The sequence below is a fragment of the Aulonocara stuartgranti genome (genome assembly GCF_965226115.1).
Source record: "Aulonocara stuartgranti genome assembly, chromosome: 15".
Lineage (NCBI taxonomy): Eukaryota > Metazoa > Chordata > Actinopteri > Cichliformes > Cichlidae > Aulonocara > Aulonocara stuartgranti.
The window spans coordinates 30,959,347-30,978,459 of NC_138951.1; the positions used below are offsets into that span (position 1 = coordinate 30,959,347).

General features: G+C 42.5%; 2 protein-coding genes across 7 annotated transcripts in view; both read right to left on the reverse strand.

Moving 5' to 3' along the window:
* Positions 1–1,134: 1,134 nt before the first annotated feature.
* Positions 1,135–4,793, reverse strand: LOC309688654 (putative G-protein coupled receptor 139). The gene is made up of 4 exons (XM_082504528.1): positions 4,776–4,793; positions 3,701–3,788; positions 3,110–3,209; positions 1,135–2,498 (listed from the first exon to the last, which is right to left on the reverse strand). Exons 3-4 carry the CDS (start codon positions 3,186–3,188, stop codon positions 1,489–1,491), a joined length of 1,089 nt encoding a protein of 362 aa, XP_082360654.1. The 5' UTR covers positions 3,189–3,209; positions 3,701–3,788; positions 4,776–4,793; the 3' UTR covers positions 1,135–1,488.
* A 2,636-nt stretch (positions 4,794–7,429) lies between these two features.
* fynb (FYN proto-oncogene, Src family tyrosine kinase b) overlaps positions 7,430–19,113 on the reverse strand; it is a 92,436-nt gene continuing 80,752 nt past the window's right edge. For all 6 annotated transcript variants that reach the window (XM_082505344.1, XM_082505340.1, XM_082505341.1 and 3 more), the window contains 5 exons: positions 18,127–18,306; positions 13,655–13,731; positions 12,592–12,745; positions 11,065–11,196; positions 7,430–9,000 (listed from right to left, as the gene is read on the reverse strand). In XM_082505344.1, the coding sequence (XP_082361470.1) occupies positions 8,792–9,000; positions 11,065–11,196; positions 12,592–12,745; positions 13,655–13,731; positions 18,127–18,306 (752 nt within the window). In that variant the 3' untranslated portion in view covers positions 7,430–8,791. The remainder of the gene's footprint in view (positions 9,001–11,064; positions 11,197–12,591; positions 12,746–13,654; positions 13,732–18,126; positions 18,307–19,113) is intronic.

Genomic DNA, 19,113 nt, shown 5'->3' on the forward strand with positions numbered 1-19,113 from the left:
TGGCTTTCTTTCTACCTGACTAAAAAATTGTGGTAATTTAACCTGAACAGGAGTGGGTTATGTTCAGGATTTCTTTTTACAAACGGCTGGACTTGCATATGATTTTTTTCTTTGCATATTAGAATTTAAATTGTATCTCTGTATCATGGCTTTTGTACCTCACTGATATTGCAAATGAAGCGCAGCTGTACAAACGTCACAATGTTGCTGGAATATTCATCTGATGATGCAGAAAATGTGTAAATGTTCATATACTTGATTCTGATCTGCTGCTCTTTTACAGCGCAGTTAGTAGAATGCAGAACACACACAAAGAGCACCTGTCAATCAATAAAATTGATTTAACTTCTGCCAACAAACTAAATTTCCACATCGCCTTTATTAAGGTACAGGCCAGCTTTAAAGTTCCAGAGCTCTACTGTGAATGATAGGCAGAATTCATAGGGATAATTTTGTATGGAAAAAGATCATATGACACAGCAAAGAAAGGCCGCCTCAACAGAGAAAGTTGCAGAAATTATAGCGTGATATCTCTCATCTCTGACTGGGGTTTTAGGTTTTGTCAAGTCAGCTTATACAAAGAAAGCCTGACTTATTTCCTTGGTAGTACACCCTTCAGTAGTACAGAAGGTTGATTTTAAAACAACAAGAGTGCCCAAAATCAACCTTCTGGGTTAATAATGTAACTTTAGTAACCAGTGACTGTTGGTGACGATGTCAGTAGATGTACTTTATATGTTGGCATCACATACAGTAGGACGTAGACGTAGGACCCCGGTTGGAAAAATTCAGCCAATATGCAGTTCCTTAAACCTGCCTTCTGTCTCAAGTCCACCTGATGACGATAGCTGTGAATGCAAAAGGACTCCCAGTCCCATAGAAGTCCATGGAAAAATGGCTTTCTGACTTAGAAGGAAAACGTTTTGAGAGGTTAAGTTTATGGGCTCAGTCACTCATTTTGGGTCATATTGAATACAAAATAAATTTTTAAATCTCAGTCATAATTTTTTTTAAGAAATAGAGGCTTATCTGTGGCATTAATTCACAAAATATCTGTTTATCTGTTGGATTCAGCTTTTTGGGACATATGTATAACTTCATAGCAATCAAGAAATTGTTGAGGTGTTTCAGAGCAGGTCATCCATCTGTCCAATTTGGGCTTTTGCTGCAATCTAATATTGTTGTATGTATTGAGAGCCATGACACCAACATAGGTATTTCAATCTTTCTTTCAAGTCCTCTCACTTCATTTGACATTTTGACACCTTTTCAGAATTCGTCCCAAGTATCTGTTTTTGCAATATATTATGTTAAACAAGTTTTTCATATACACCATCTGCGTATATGCTGATACTGTTCTACCTGTGTAAACCAACCAAACACATCATTCTGGCTTTAGGTTAATATCGAAGTTGATGAGTTTCCGGGGATACAGCCTATAAAAGTAGGTAAGTGTACCTTGATTCACGGCTTGATTCACGGTTCGTTCTATTCTGTAGGTTTTAAACTGGTTAGCACCACAGACACAGGGTTGCTGGAATATGAAGCCTTATGATCCACCACTGAAAAAACTTTCATGGTAGTATTTGTGAGGACAGAGCCCAGTTCAAGTGCCTTCTCATTACAAGTCAGTACCTGGACCAGCTCTTGCCGGAAGCGGCGACTGACCATACAGTAGAGTAGGAAGTTTGTGGTGGAGTTCAGGTTCTGCAGCATGTTGGCAATGTCTCCGGCAACGTTGATTGGAATGCTGTAGTCATTTCTATTAAAATTCTCATTATTGTAGTTGGTCCTCAAGATGCAATACGTGACAAAACGAGGAAGGCTAAGCACAACAAAAGCCACAGAGACGGTTCCCAGCAGGAGAATGGTCCTCCTCAACATGCCCCTCGTGCTTTTACCCTGCATGACACGATACTCCTCTTTAGTGAAGAGCTTACTGGCGTTGCACAAATGGTACCCAATGAGGTAATTGAAAATGATAACCAACACGATTGGAATTCCTCCTGAGAGGAATGTAGTTATCCACACTATAACAGTAGTGTAGGTCTCATTGCGGTATAGACATCTGGGCAATGTGATGTTCTCTCCATCCACTGTGAGGTTCACAGGTGTGACAATATTGATCCAAGCCAGAGGCACAGAGACCAGGTGGGATACCAGCACAATAGCTATGCAGGTAAGCTTAGTGACCCTAGTTTGTGACAAATGCTGTTTGACAGCCGTGCTGCGGAGGACCAAGTAACGCTCGATGGTGAACACCACCACAATCCAAGAGGAGCTGTAGAGTGACCCATACTGCAAAAATCCCAGAATGCTACACCAGGGGTAAGAGTGCCAGAAGGGCTGCAGGGTCCAGAAGGCGAGAGTTAGGTCAATAAGAATTACCCACACCAAGTAGAAAATGTCAGCAATAGCTAGACAGCTGAGGTAGATGATGGCTGTGCTGGACATCCCACAATTACGGAAACAGATCATGTAGAATGTGAAGAGGTTTCCTAGAACAAAGAGTAGGAACACAGGCCCACACTCGTTTATTGATCATTTGGTCAAAGATAAAAGCTAAAACTAAGGATGCATATGATATTGTACACATCCACAAGATACAGTAAGTAGCAAAATTAATCTGATGTCCAGTTTTCACACATTTTTAACTATTCAGGAACTATTTAGGAAACTTCATCTCATGGATTTCATCAAGGATTTGGTAGCTAGCATACATCAGTTAGCTAATGTTGTTGGTTACAGAGTAGCTGTGTCCAAATTCAGAGGCTACATCCTCCTGAGGCCGCATTTGTAGGCCGATTACATCACAACGACGCGACAAAGGCTTGAAGACTGAGAAAAAATAATTCAGATGACTTTTTTCTCAGAATTCTGACTTTTTTCTCAGAATTCTGAGATTAAAGTCAGAATTCTAACTTTTCTCAGAATTCTGGAGAAGAAGAAAAAAAAGATGTGCCCACTTTTTCTTTTTTCCAGTGGCCCTAATCCTCGTCCGCAGCTAAATACGCAATGTCATATTTCTATTTCTACTTGTCTTGTGCATTGTTATATTTTGATGTCCATTATTCTTGATAGATCGTGGAAAGCCAAACGCAATACAAACCTGGAATGCCGATGACACAAAGTAAAGGGTAGTAGATCTTCTGGATAGTAACAAAGATGGATAAAGTGGCTCCCTCCATTGTTTGCTCACATGCTAATACCTGCAATAAAACCACTGGATGTACAGTAAGACAAATAATGTTCAGGGCGTCACATTGTGCAGCTTTTTAAGACCTACTTGGAAAGTTTTAGGTGTAACTGTTAGGATAACATATTGTACATGATGACAACTGTTGAGTTTAAGCTGCTAAAAATAGATTTACATTTTGTAGGCTACTTTGTTGTAAACTCAAAATAACTCTACATGAAAGCTGGCCTACTGTGTTAGGTGGGTTTCATCTGGGTGTAACTAAAACAAAGCATTAATGGTTTCTGAAGAAAGTTATGTTTTCTTCAAATCTCTGTCACTTGGAAATTGCTTGTCTGCGGCCCTGTGTTACTTGAGAGAAGTTAGGGATCCACTGTAATCTTGATGACATACAGAACCATACATATAGCTTTATTCTTTCATCCTTTTTTACCTTTTAGAAGCTTCAAAACTCTGTATGAATATAGCAGTCTTTACTATTAAAGTGAACTAAATTAGACTTACCTAGTTTCTGCAGGATGTGATTGCTGTGCTCCTTTTAGCTATAAAGTTGCCACATAAAGGGGAGTTTTTCCACAGAGATGCATCCCAGCTGGTTATGAGTCCACAAAGACAATGGTATTGATAATATGAAGGAGAGATGCTGAGGGAGCTCCACCTGCTGCTCCAATAAGGCTTTGGGAGGGGGGAGTCACACCACCTGACATACGGTTGAAGGGAATTTTCCTACACAGTGGAAGCTCATTTCTGGCAGCACTTATAACACACGCCTTTACAAACCAAATTAAGTTACTGAAATGACCCCCCTCCCACTCGTGTGTTTTGAATGAAAAAACTTCAAGCAAGAAAAATAGACAGAATTTATTTCTTCCTCACTATGCAGGTTTGTGAAACCTTTTCATTGGACAGCTCCACTGAAATAGAAAGTCATATGAATTTGAAATGAAACTCTGAGATTTCTGATAATATTTTGTAAATTTACAGTGAATTGCTCATCACAATTACTCTACAAGTTTATCCTCTAACACATTTACATCTTAAATCTGGGACTCTCCACCATTATAGTCTTAGAACTGAAGAAGATTCTCAGATGAGAGGTGAAACGTTTCCAAGCTCCTTAGACTACGATGACCTGGATGACACAGGCACATTTACATCTCCTTTTTTGTCCTAATCCTTGCTTTTTGGAACATAACTTTTCCTTTGACTTCCTCTGAGTATGTTGTCTCTCTAATTTTGAAAAACTTGAGAATACACTTTAGGACATTATTGTGTGCTTTGCATATTACCATTGCAGTGCTGAGCTCAACTAAATTGCAAAATTTCAAGGCAGATTTTTCTTTTTAAAAAGATGTGCCTCCCTCCTTTTGAATGTAGTACTGATTCTGCAGCTGGTGTCTGTCTAAAGTGGTAGGTTGCACATTGATGGAACATCAAAGCTGCTCCCATTCCTCACTGGCAGCATTGACTTTTTAAGCTCTAAACTCTCCCAAAGTAAAATTAGCAAATAATTTTGGATGGTGGTGCTGCTCAACTTTAATTCCACTCACAAACAATCATATATTCAACCCACCATTACCTGTGATCCCTGAGCGTGTCGGCATAAGTGGAAATTGGAGCGAGAGTGGCTGAGGAGAAGTGAGTGTGCGTGAGAAAAGGAGTGGCGGCGTTTGGACTGAGTGAAGAGCGAGCATGGATTTCCTCCCCTCTATCCCCTGGAGCCCTGGACCCCTGCCCCACTCACTGTATATATAAATCACTGTGGTTTCACTCTTGTGTCAATAATTTGTCACCTTTATTGCTTGCCAGAACACTGTCTGCGCTTGAATCCATCTGTTAGCCATGACAAGCTGTACAGTGTGATTAAAGTAATTAGAAATAAGTAACATAACTTGTTTTATAAGGCTGTGATCAGGTGAGATGTGGTGCTACTCTAAAACTGCTTTTTTGTGAATTTAGCCAATTAAATTCAACAAGATTTAAACAGATGTTTCACAAGCTGTATGGCTGATTTATTTATTGATTTTTTTCCAAAAAGTTAGCAAATCTCTTTACTGTACTCATACTAGCTGTCCTCTTTTCTGCCTTCAAATCCTACTGATCAATAAATCAAACAGCAGTGTACAAACAGAATGCTTTAGCTGAGTTTGGAAAATTTGTTGTCATGGAAAAGAAGTGATACCTTTCACATAGAAGACATTGATTTGTCAAACATAGGCGCAATAATCATTAATGGCCATTAATGGTAGTGTTACCAGTTGGTGAGCCAGAGACCTGCACTTTCAGTGACTTTAATCCAGGGGTAGGCAACCTTTCTGATGATGAGTGCCATTTAAAATTTCCTCAGAAGTAAGTGTGCCATATGATTGCATTATGATTCACTCAGATATACACCTGGTTTATATCTGACCCAGATAGACTGCAGGTCATAACTTCTTACCTGAAGTTCAGTTCACCTGACACTCGGACCGTCGGCTGCCTTGGGTCTCTCCTCCTCCTGCCTCCCCTCTCCCCCAGCCACCTGCTGGCCTCCACCACTTGTTAATGTTACTGAATCTGTGGAAGCTCCGCCATAGCCACCACCAAACAACTGAGTTATTTTTACACACCGGCCAGCGTCTGGCCAATCCACCACCTTTCATTGTTTATACCGTTCCAAAAAAAAAAAAAAAATCATCGGCCCACCGAGCAAATGCCTGGTATGCCCGATGGCCTGTCCAACTATGGTCGTGCCATCAGTTAACCCTTCGGGCATGCGTGCCTAGGGTTGCCGACTCCTGCTTTAATCCTACTTATATATGTAAGTTTTTGAAAAAAATCTACTTCTAAAAGTACTTTTATTGCACCATGTTTATTCACTCATGAGCTGCTGTAACATCAATTAAATGGCTGAATTACCACCTCAGGTGTTTATTCAGGTGTGTTGCAGCAGGGACACATTCAAAAGTTTAAGGACCCCATCCCTCAACGACTGGAGTTTGACACCTGTGACCTAGGGGAAGCATGTATAATGCAAACAGAACTGGTCCTACATGGAACCCTGTGGAACTCCAATATTAACCTTAAGTGTGTGAATAAAACTCCCCATTTACATGAACAAACTGGAGTCTATTGGAGAGAGATATGATTCAAATCAGTGCGGCACAGGACCTTTAATACCTGCGGCCTGCTCTAATCTCTGTAATAAAATACGGTCAACAGTATCGAACGCTACACCGAAGTCTAGCAGGACAAGCAAAGAGATAGGTCTATTTGTCACAGGTCATAAGAAGATAATTTTTAACCTTCTGAGTGATGAGGTCCTAAACCTGACTGAAACTCTTTAAATAAACCATTCCTCTGTTGCTGCTTTACAACAATTCTTTAAAGAACTATTGAGATAAAAGGAAGGTTGGAGACTGGCCTACAATTGGCTAAGACAGCTGGATCAAATCTTTTTGAGTAATGGTTTAATTACTGCCAGCTTAAAGGCCTGTAGGGGTACATATTAATGGTACATAGCCCACAGACTTATCATATTTAAGATTGACACATTATTTAATGGTAGGACTTCTTTGAGCAGTCTTGTAGGAATGGAATCTGACAGACAGCCTGGTTGGATTACTGAAGTTATTCACTGCATACCAGGCAGAATCGTACGCAGTGAGAATGTCACACTATTAACATGATAATCAGGCATAGAGCAGAGCAGCTACCTAAACTAAACTCCCACGGTGTTGGCACATTTCATTCAAGAGGATAACAGCAGGCGGATTATATCCTTGACTTAGCTACAGCAATTTCAGAAAGACATCTACAGTAATGTAATGTATTTGCTACTGCTGTGTAATCCATGTTTTTAAGAAATTATCAAACAAATGAAGGTTTTCAGGGAATACTGTAAAATCTTTAGTTTTTAGAGTATATGTCACAACAAGATCCAGAATAAGATTCCTCCTCCTGCTCTGCTGCTAGCAACAGCAGCCTCCTGTGACTGTGAGGGCTTGTTACCAGTTGTGCTGGTACTAACATGGCAGTTAATTTGTCACATTTTGCTGCATCTATTTTTAGTTTCTTTTTCTCTCTTTTCAGCTCCACCTTTTGACCACTTCAAGTTGTGTGAGGGCACAGGGAAAGTAGGGCCTGGCTGCCACTGGCTCTCTTGCTCTGTGAGCATGCAGTTTCTCTTGGTTTCTCAGGCAGGTGCACACACACATGTAAAACACTGGCATTGGTCATAATAAGTGTCTTGGAAAGAGTGTAAAATGTTTATTGGTCTTTTCTGAGTTCCAAATGCCAAATCACTGAATTAACAAAACAAGTCATGTTAATAAAAAATGGAAATGAAAGATACAAAGGAGAGAAGTTAGCGACACTTAAAACCCATTTAGCTGTACAACTGAAAAATGAGGATTTACCAAAGGCTTTGATACCATCTGCATTAAGACCAGACCAGACCAGAGCTGGTTTCCATTTATTTTCAATGCGTTTCACATTCAGACTCCTGTCACATGAACTGGTCCAGAGCTCCCCTGATCATATACTCCAAATGTCTCTCGAAGGATCACCTAAAAGGGTTAAATAAAATCAAAGACTCAATATAATCGTGTCACTTAAACATAAAAGAAGAAGCAGCTCAGGAGGTAAGATGGTCCTGGTTCAGGTGCAGCCTGTTGATCCTGCAGGCTCGGGTGGAGGACGTGCAGGAGGAAAAACCCCACGATCTGTTTCCAAATGAAGATTCTCAATCAAAGACATTTATACTCTTAAATGAAAATCTTTCTTGTCTCCCAGCTACAAAATAACACACCAGTGGTATAAAGACAGAAACATTTTCACCCAAATAGCAATGAGGGATATGTCAAAATCCTTGTACGTTGCTGTGATTTACAAAAATGTGGCAGATCGTTTGTAAAAGAACCTGCAGCAGCAGCAGCCTAACTAGAAGCTTTTGTGACGGGAAGGCAAAAAAAAAGAAAAAAAAGTGGACTGTGTCATGCTCACCAGGAGAAACTTTATGCAATAACACGTGTAACTGAAAAGTAGAGAATAAAGCGATGAATTCTCTTTTATAGGAAATGAGAAAAAAATATAGAGCCTTCCAATTCAATCTCTAGAAAATAATAGAGAAGCTACAGTATAATACACATACAGATTAACTGTGCCTCCTCAGGTACTTGACTTCCTTTTATCATTATTATTACTTTTGTGCAGAAGAAAATAAAATCTGAAACGGAAGCAGACAAACTAAAACAAGCTTTTCTTATTTACATTGAATACAAGGAACTGCATTAGCACAACCCCCAGTTAACCCCAGTTCCATCAGCCTTGTTAACTATGGCATTTACAGAGTTCAGACACTAGGGGGGCGTGTCGGAGACTGAGGGCGGTGTCGTCAGGGGGTTTGTATTGGAACTCAAGTTGAGCTGAGGAAGCTGTACACATCCCTAACATAAAAAGGCCAGGCTGAAAAGGATCCATAGTTTTTTTGTTTTTGTTTTTTATATAGCACTGCTGTAGCTAATCGTGTCCAGGCCTCGAGCTGACCCCGAGAGAGAGAGAGAGAGAGACAGAGAGAGAAAGCAAGAACAGGGTGTGGGGGGTGGTAGCGGTGGGTTAGAGGTTGTCCCCGGGCTGGTACTGAGGTTCGGTGGCTGTGAAGTAGTCTTCCAAGAAGGCTTGCAAGTACTCAAAGGTGGGCCGCTCCTCTGCGTCCTTCTTCCAGCACTGTAGCATCAGCTCGTGCAGCGAAATGGGGCAGTCCTGTGGGCACGGCATCCTGTAGCCCCGCTCCACCTGCTCCAGCACCTCTCGGTTGTTCATACCTGAAAATTAAATGCAGGAAGCAGGTGAGAAAGAGCGCTCGGGAGCTCTGCCTGGGATCACGCAGTGATCAAATTCAAAAAATCAGTTCTTAACGTGCTGAATCTGCAAAGGGTTGTTTAATGAAGATCTGTTTAATTAAAACCTCTAACTGAAGAAAGCAAAATCTACAAAATAATGTTACTAAAGTTTTGAAAAACATGGCCTAGTCTGAACATGTCGCGCGTTGTCGGTCTTAAGTGCTCCTCAGTAACATTCAATATTCACTATTTACTGGCACTTATGCTTATGTTGGTTGCTGCTGTGGTCTCCCTACTGTGTTCTTCTCTTTTTGCTTATTTTCTTTTCAGTAGGTGATCAAACAGACACACAGCAGTGGATGGAAGCAGCTACAAAGTTTGCTTTTCTTCACGTTGGAGGTTGTTAATCAGGTGCTTTGATGAAGGATTCCTGTCGGCTTTTTCTCAGTAAAGATTTGAATGTTGATTACAGCTGGTTGTTCTGGATGCTAGAAAACCCCTTTTTTGACTCCACCTGAGCTCACCATCTTTTTAATCTCTTTAATCCCATCTCTTCGCTCTTTGTAATCCCTCATTTTGTAATCAAGTTATTTGAGTTACTCAATGCATTGTTGCAGCCTTATATTGACCAATACAGAACAATGGGAAAGGACAAGGAACTCAGTGAACATCGACGAAGAATTGTAGATTTATACAAGTTGGGAAGGTCTTCTGGAGCCATTTCTAGACAAGTGCTGATTCAGATCATCAGTTGAAACAACTGTACTCAAGTAAAAGTTATTCTGATGGTCTAACATTGGTTAGGTTGTTTAGGAACAACTCACGATCCACTGTGGCTCGAAACCTGCCAAAAACTGGAATCTGCTCAAACACACAGTCATTGTCCTCAGTGCTTGACTAAAATTTGAAGCCAAATGCCTTCTGGAGAAAAGCTTTATGGTCAAATGGGACAAAGAATTGAACTAGTTGGCCACAATGACGAGAGATATTATTGTAGTAGTAAAGATGAGGCAAAGCTGAACTCTGTAACAGTGTCAAGCATGGTGGTGGTAGCGTCATGCTCTTGGGATGTTGTGCTGCTAGAGGCTCGTGGTACATTGCACAAAGTGAACGGAATAATGGACTACCTCCAAATTCTCCAACCAGACAGCCAGACAGTTGAAACTGTGTTCTAACACAGAGGCCTTCCCAACACACCAACCTCATGCCTATTAAAATTTGTGGACTATGCTTCATGCCAACCTACTTCAATGAACAGTCAAATATCCAGTCTGAAGTATGCTAGAAGCTTGTTGTTGGCTCCCAAAAGTGTTGAAGTGAAACTTGCCACGAGACATTTAACCAAATTTTACTGATGTTGTATAATTTTGACCCTGAGATCAGATAAAATTCAATATAAATTCAAATGATGTCTTTTCCCTTTTTAAAAACAGCTGAATTCTACGGGGTCTCTTTCCAGATGATCTGAGAAACCTTCCAGTTTTTAACTGAATCTGGCAATAATCTTCATCTCAAGTGTCTCCTGGGTAGGATAGTTCTCTTTCTTGAGTCCATTTTTCTGCTATTTTGTCCACTACCTTATAAAGCTGTTAAGGTGCTGCTTTTCCCTCAGCTCACTTGCAAGCTAACCATCCTCACCTGCTCTCTACAGCAGAACCAGCCCACCAGCACCATCTGGTCAAACATGTTCCCCCTCCCTGCATGGAGCTGTATACGGAGTACGCCCCAGCCTCTCCCACTCTCTTTCTTTTTGTTTCTGTGTAAAATGTATCTTGTCCCACAGGGCAGCAGAAGTAATTAAGGGTTAGCTCATATTCTGGCAGGGAAACGAAGGTTACCCAAGCGTAAAGGAACATTTTAATCCCATAAACAGCAGCAGGAGCTGCCTGTTGTGATAGCTGTGTGTACTTTGGTAACTGCTCAGTGTTTCGCAGTTCCCCTTTATTGAGCCCCTTAATCAGTGTAGACTGACCGGCTCAAGGTGAAAGCAGCTGAGCGAGCAGAGCTTAGCTTCTACTGCACCGTTTGATCCTTCCCCTTCCTTACCTGGGTAAGGCACCCGACCCTTGGTGACCAGCTCCGTCAGCAGGATGCCGAACGACCACACGTCTGACTTGATGGTAAACTTCCCGTACAACGCGGCCTCTGGGGCGGTCCACTTGATGGGAAACTTTGCACCTGAAGGAGAGCAGTGAGACCACATTAGTATTAACGAGGAGAGCATGTCTACACTTCAGGTTTATTCAGTTTAACATGATCCTTTTTTCTGTTATACTGGGCCTTCACAGTCCCTTATCATTTTAAACTAGCTTGATGAATTTATCTTTAAAGTACACACATATACACATATACATATATATACATATACATATATATACATATGTGTGTGTGTGTGTGTGTGTGTGTGAGTGTATGTGTGTAAATGCATATTATTGTATATGTGGTGGCCTTTCTCTTTTAAGTGAACAATGCTAACATGTACAAATTTGATACCAGCAATACAGCCTGTAAAAAAATTTACAGGATAAAAAGGAACATTCACGTTTTCTCTTAGGTTCCCCTTCACACGCTGTCATTGATTGTAACTGATTAAACTTTAAAAGTACTTCCTGGGAAAAGTCAGGAAGGAAATTAGAGACCAGAGATTAAACATCAGAGGTCTGACTTTTAAAAGTGAAGTGAAGCATCTAGCAGAGAGCAAAGAACATGTGTGCAACAAAATGACTTCATTTGTCAAAGGGAGGAAAGAAATTACAACATAATGACAGTATCTGCTGAGCACATAGAAATGGCATGAACAGCTGCTATGAGCTTCAACTAACCAGCTGGGAAATGACGATATTTACAGTATTCTGAGTGCTGACACGTACATTTGTTATAAACGTTAATCTAACATGACCCATAATTCTGCATGAAACTGTCTTTCTGCACATTTAAAGTTCAAATGTGGAAGAAAATGTTCCTTTGTTGAATTAAAAGGATTAAACCCAAGAATTATTTTATGAGGGCACAGCAACGTTTTGGTGTCTCTGAGACAGACTGGTGATCTGTCCAGGCTGTACCCCATCTCTCACCTACGGTAGCTGGAATAGGCTCCACTTTGTCCATGACCCCGAATTGGGTAAGCGGATGAAAATGGATTGATGGATGAAATGGCAATTAGATCAGAAAAAGGTCTGTGGATATTTATTTATACTTCCAGAATGCAGAATGTACAAATATGTTTTCTCCAAATCAGGGAACAGCTAGCACAACCTGATATCTGAATATCTCAAAGGCTTCAAGGGTCAATAGTGAAGTAACATGATGTCCAGTTTAAAATCTCTCTGTGTCTCTGGGGCAGGGAGTGTCTTCCCTCAATGTCTGTGTTATTGAGAAAAATATTTGGAGCTGACTGGCTGTGCTGGCTAGTCATTTTCTTGTGGGTGTAATGCAAAGCTTGCAACTCCCAGAGCGAATTTCCTCCATGATCTAATGCAGTCAGGCAGCATGTGAGCTTGTGTGAGTGGGAGCATTAAGTATGTGCATTTAACATCGTTTCTGAGCGAGTTGGAAAGGAGTTAGAAGCCCTACCTTGTCGAGCCGTGTATTCGTTGTCTTCGATGAGCCTTGCCAGGCCAAAGTCGGCGATCTTGCACACCAGGTTGTCGCCAACCAGGATGTTAGCAGAGCGTAGGTCTCTGTGGATGTAGTTCATCCTCTCAATGTAGGCCATACCTGCTGCCACCTTGATAACAGCACAGAAGGCAACAATAGCTAAAGAAATTTCTGTCTCAACTGTGAGTTGCTCTCACTTCACGAGAATACATTTAATAGCATCTATATCTATTTATCTATATCTATATCTAATGGTAGGTAAAGCTTGTTTTTTGATAGGACAGCCCTCAGTAAGATATGTCGTTGCAGTTTGGATTGGTTTGATTCAACTTCTCTCTCAATGACTCTCTATTTGCTAAAGATTTGGGTCAAATAAAAAGAAATTGACAATAGAAGCCCTCAAGTTATCTCTTAATGAAGTCCTCTAATCACATGATTAGAGCAATCACAAAGTTGCAGTTTTGAAAAGAGGACAACAAGAAGGGTACACTGAAACCAGTGTAGAATCATATTTTATAAAGAACAAAGCTGTAGAATTACTGGCACAAGTTCTGGGGTTGAAAAAGTAAGCCAATGCAGAAGTGCAGTTTCTGGAGTGGCCACTAGAGGCGGACTTTAGCCTTTAGTTGTTCTAAAATGCTGGAGCAAGAATCCTAACAGAGAATACTAGAGAGAGCGTATTTCTCCTGTACTGGCTTCTCTTCATTGGATCCCTTTTAAATCCAGAATCTATTTTAAATTTATTCAAATATATCACATATATTCTAATCTAACCAATGTCAGACCATATTCTAATCACATATTAGAATATATGTGATTATATTGAATAATCAGGCCCTATCTTAGCTTAAAAGACTTCATAGTACCACATATTGTAGGGTGTACATTTATATAAATCAAACTGAATTGAATTGCATATTTACATTTTATTCAGTGTCCTAACGGTTTTGGGATGTTTTGGAATTTATGGTTGCACAAACAGATTTTGCTGCCATAGCAGGACCATTTTCAGGACCATAACCTGAAGTCTGTGGCATACCTGTGCAGCCATGTCCACCAGGTTAGGCAGTTTTAACCCTCGTCCTTCTCCATCCTTTAAAAAGTCCAGTAAGCTTCCTGGAGTAGGCATAAAAACATGTTATGTTGCACACATGTGCACAATAAAATAAATAAAACACAACTTTATTAAATCAGTTTTGGTTTCCGTGCCCTGTGCAATACAGGAACACAGGAAGTGTTTGTAAATCTGAAGTAAAATAACCTTGAAGAAAAATCAGGTGAATATCTCTTAGAAATAAGCCACAAAAAGCTCGCCAGCTACAAAAATAAATATTGGATTGGTGGACCTAAAAAGATCCCCACATAAACTTCTACATTCATACAATTCCACAGTGGATCGGCTCTTTTAAAGGCACTCCTCTCCAGCTTAATTGGCTGACCTAGATATGGCAGGCTCTGCACGCAGCAGACACAGCAACGTACATCAAAGTTTCCATTCTTGCATTCTCTGGTGATTAATGCGCGTCCACAACGCTTTCTTGTGGCATCTCTGAACCCCAGTGTTTTGAAGGACTGTTTTGCAGGCCTTAATCATCTCCACTCTCTTTGAAAGGCAGGGTTTGCCATTCCAGAGCGCTCACTCTTCAGACTGGAATGAAACAAAGTGCTTTGACAGACATTCTTTTAACTGGCCACAAGTTTCACTTTTAGGCCACAATATATGCTTTTTATGGCTTTAAAAAAAAACAAAAACACCCAGCACGCCCCTGCGGGCGGTTTATCCTTCAAGCTCGGGTCCTCTACCAGAGGCCTGGGAGCTTGAGGGTCCTGCGCAGTATCTTAGCTGTTCCCAGGACTGCGCTCTTCTGGACAGAGATCTCCGATGTTGTTCCCGGGATCTGCTGGAGCCACTCGCCTAGCTTGGGAGTCACCGCACCTAGTGCTCCGATTACCACGGGGACCACCGTTACCTTCACCCTCCACATCCTCTCGAGCTCTTCTCTGAGCCCTTGGTATTTCTCCAGCTTCTCGTGTTCCTTCTTCCTGATATTGCTGTCATTCGGAACCGCTACATCGATCACTACGGCCGTCTTCTTCTGTTTGTCTACCACCACTATGTCCGGTTGGTTAGCCACCACCATTTTGTCCGTCTGTATCTGGAAGTCCCACAGGATCTTAGCTCGGTCATTCTCCACCACCCTTGGGGGCATCTCCCATTTTGACCTCGGGACTTCCAGGTTATACTCGGCACAGATGTTCCTGTACACTATGCCGGCCACTTGGTTATGGCGTTCCATGTATGCCTTGCCTGCTAGCATCTTGCACCCTGCTGTTATGTGCTGGATTGTCTCTGGGGCATCTTTACACAGCCTGCACCTGGGGTCTTGCCTGGTGTGATAGACCCCAGCCTCTATGGATCTTGTGCTCAGAGCTTGTTCTTGTGCTGCCATGATTAGTGCCTCTGTGCTGTCTTTCAGTCCAGCTTTGTCCAGCCACTGGTAGGATTTCTGGATATCAGCCACCTCCTCTATCTGCCGGTGGTACATACCGTGCAGGGGCCTGTCCTTCCATGATGGTTCCTCGTCTCCCTCCTCTTTCTTGGGTTTCTGCTGCCTGAGGTATTCACTGAGCACTCGGTCAGTTGGGGCCATCTTCCCAATGTATTCTTGGATGTTCCTTGTCTCATCCTGGACTGTGGTGCTGACACTCACCAGTCCCCGGCCCCCTTCCTTCCGCTTAGCGTACAGCCTCAGGGTGCTGGACTTGGGGTGAAACCCTCCATGCATGGTAAGGAGCTTTCTTGTCTTTATGTCAGTGGCTTCTATCTCCTCCTTTGGCCAGCCTATTACCCCAGCAGGGTACCTGATCACGGGCAGGGCGTACGTGTTGATGGCCCGGATCTTGTTCTTACCATTCAGCTGACTCCTCAGGACTTGCCTGACCCTCTGCAGGTACTTGGTGGTTGCAGCTTTTCTAGCGGCCTCTTCATGGTTCCCATTCGCCTGCAGGATCCCCAGGTACTTGTAACTGTCCTCTATGTCTGCAATGTTGCCTTCTGGTAGTTCATTCCCTCAGTTCTGACTACCTTCCCTCTCTTTGTTACCATCCGACTACACTTCTCCAGTCCGAACGACATTCCAATGTCATTGCTGTATAGCCTGGTAGTGTGGATCAGTGAATCGATGTCTCGTTCACTCTTGGCATACAGCTTGATGTCATCCATGTACAGGAGGTGGCTGACAACTGCTCCGTTCCGTAGTCGGTATCCGTAGCCAGTCTTGTTAATGATCTCACTGAGGGGGTTCAGGCCTATGCAGAACAGCAGTGGGGACAGAGCATCTCCTTGGTAGATCCCGCACTTGATGGTGACTTGTGCTATGGGCTTGGAGTTGGCCTCTAGTGTTGTACGCCACATCCCCATTGAGTTCCTGATGAAGGCTCTTAGGGTCCCATTGATCTTGTACAATTCTAGGCATTCCAGTATCCAGCTGTGGGGCATTGAGTCATAGGCCTTCTTGTAATCAATCCAGGCAGTGCACAGGTTGGTCAGTCTGGTCTTGCAGTCTCGGCTGATTGTTCTGTCTACCAGTAGCTGGTGTTTTGCGCCTCTGGTATTCTTGCCAATTCCTTTCTGTGTCCCGCTCATGTATTGACCCATGTGCCTGTTCATCTTAGCCGATATGATGCCTGACAGGAGCTTCCATGTAGTACTGAGGCAGGTTATTGGTCGGTAGTTGGAGGGGACCGGTCCCTTCTTGGGGTCCTTGGGGATCAGGACCGTCCGGCCTTCAGTTAGCCATTCCGGGTGTCTCTCGTTAACTAGCAGCTGGTTCATTTGTGCTGCCAGACGCTCGTGGAGTGCAGTCAGCTTCTTCAGCCAGTAGGCGTGAACCATGTCGGGCCCTGGTGCTGTCCAACTCTTCATACTGGAGACCCTTTCTTGGATATCTGCCACTGTGATGGTTACTGGACCCTGTTCAGGGAGGTCGCTGTGGTCTGCCCTCAGATCCTCTAGCCACTGAGCATTGCCGTTATGGGTTGCATCCTTCTCCCATATGCTCTTCCAGTATTGCTCCGTCTCCAGCCTTGGTGGTGCTGTTCTCTTATTGTTCCCTTGCCACTGAGAGTACACCTTTGCTGGTTCTGTGGAGAACAGCTGGTTTATTCTCCTGCCTTCTATCTCTCTGGTGTACCTCCTCAAGCGGCTGGCCAAGGCTGTGAGTCTTTGCTTGGCAGTTTCCAAGGCCTCAGGTATGGACAGCTTGCTGTATTTCTTAGGCACCTTATTTGTCGCACCTTTCTGCAACTCCGTTAGTTGGCTAACCTCCCTCCGTGCTACTTTGATCTTGCCCTCTAGCCTCCTTCTCCATGGAGGGTACTGCCCCTTGTCGCTGTTCAACTTGTAGCCAAGCATCTCACTGATCACTGCTGCCGTATTGTAGATCAGCTTGTTAGTGTCGGTAATCGTGGTTGTAGGTATTGCCCGTAGTGCTGCATTAACATCATCTAGCAGACCTTCTGAGGGTACTTCACGTAATCTTGGTAACCGGCTACGGGGGATCCAGGTTTCAAGCTTGGCCATGATCCTATTTTTCAGGTCAGTTCCTCTCGCACTCAACGATCCTTCTCCTATCGCACTTGGGGCTATGTACCCAATCTCGGGTGGGGGTGATGATATCGCCCCCCTGACCTGGCGTCCTGACTCCTCCTTGCCGTAGCATTTGTGTTGTACCTCGTCAATCTCTAGCTGTGAGAGCAGTCCCTTCTTTCGAATATTGGAACACTGAGCTACTAGTTGTTTCGCCGTCATTGTGGATGTTGGGTATCGAAGAATCCATAGGTCCCTCATCCTATTCATGTAGCCCCTTCCGCCGGGGTTACTTTTTACTGAGATAGTGGTCAGTGAAGACACATACAGGGGCTTGGACTGAGCTGGTCACACAACCAACATACAACATAACATAGAACTTTAAACTCTTCTACTAATGGAAATTAACTTTGCTTTGCTTTGCAAAACTTGGCTGTGTTACGTTTTCTGAGTCTGCAGCTTACGCACAAAACCATACCAAGAGCTATTTCTCTTGTTTGGTGTTAGTCCTTTCCTCTCTCACACTTTGTTTCTGCACAAGGGTGAGAGAGGCAAACTCGCTGACATGCAACCAAAAGCAACGCAAGGTCAACTGCTTTACAACCCATTTTTGTCACACAGAGCTTTAAGCTTGTGTCTCCATTATTAGTTTTCTCTTTCAACAGAAATTCTGTAAAAATTCATCTTTTTCGTAATTGAATGGTGATGACAAAATTCTTCTATTCTTCTTCAATAAAATCACTCTACATAGTATAAGATGCTTGTAAAAGCGAGAGAAACTGCATATTTTGAAACAGGAAACTGTTGCATCAACTCTTATTTTATAAAAATAATTATTTTTTAACAAGTGAATAACTAGCACTTTTGGGGTGCAATGAAAAACGCAAGTAAGCAGCTGTGGATTGTGGGTGTGTTCCATCTACCTTTGCCCATGTACTCTGTGACGATGTAAATGGGCTCCTCAGACACGACAGCGTAAAGCTGCACCAGCTTATCATGACGGAGTTTCTTCATGATCTGAGCCTCCTCCAGGAAGGACTCTGGGGACATCGTGCCAGGCTTCAGAGTCTTCACTGCCACCTTAGTGGTGCCATTCCACGTTCCTGGTACACAGAAGCTGGCATCAGTACAGTGGGAAAATGCATTCGTGTCATTTCAAAGTCAAGCTTGACAACCCTGTGCTCTAACCCGAAGACATGATTGGCAGGTGTGAGGCAACTGTAGTTTAAAAACATGGGGAAAGTCTTGCTTTGAAATGACAACGAGATAAACATGCAAGACAGGAAGCGATCGAGAGACTGAGGGAATAATCTTTCATGCACAGTGGTTGGGCTGAAGGATAATTAAATGTGTACGGGATTTGGAGCGGACATTGATTTGAAATGGCTTTTAAAGGCTTGGAGAGAGATTCAGCAGGGCTTTAAGAGTCACAATACGCCAACATGGGAGCGGATAATCCTTTGTAGGATGATCAACAAAGGCAAGCCTGTAAGCTCCTCACTGGTTACATGTCAGTGACTGTAACACAGCACGGCTATGCCTCCAATATGCACTCTATCAAAATACTGTGTGAATGTAGGTAAAGGTATGGATGACTTCAATTATTTTATTGAAGCAGTACCTTTTTTATATTATTTTTTACAGTAAACATACAAGAATCTTAGGAAAGACAAATTTGACCTACTTGTTTATTTTAAGGGGCTTAATTTAAGATTAAGCTCATATATCAGAGTGGGCTTCTGTAGCATCGTGACTGTGCTTTCAATTTTGGAAGTCAGGACTGGTAACCTGCTGCTACAGTGGCCCAGAGAGGTCAAACATACTGCAACTGAGAAACCATCAGCAAATAGAGAAATACTGCAAAAGCACACAAAAAGTATTGTTGTGTGTGTTTGTGTGTACTTTTGCTG

Bases quoted from the DNA above. Each gene is read 5' to 3' on its own strand.
- LOC309688654 (XM_082504528.1), bottom strand. From the start codon at position 3,188: ATGGAGGGAGCCACTTTATCCATCTTTGTTACTATCCAGAAGATCTAC. The intron at 2,499-3,109 runs GTTTGTATTGCG...TCTTTGTTCTAG, and splicing joins TTGTGTCATCGGCATTCCAG to GAAACCTCTTCACATTCTAC.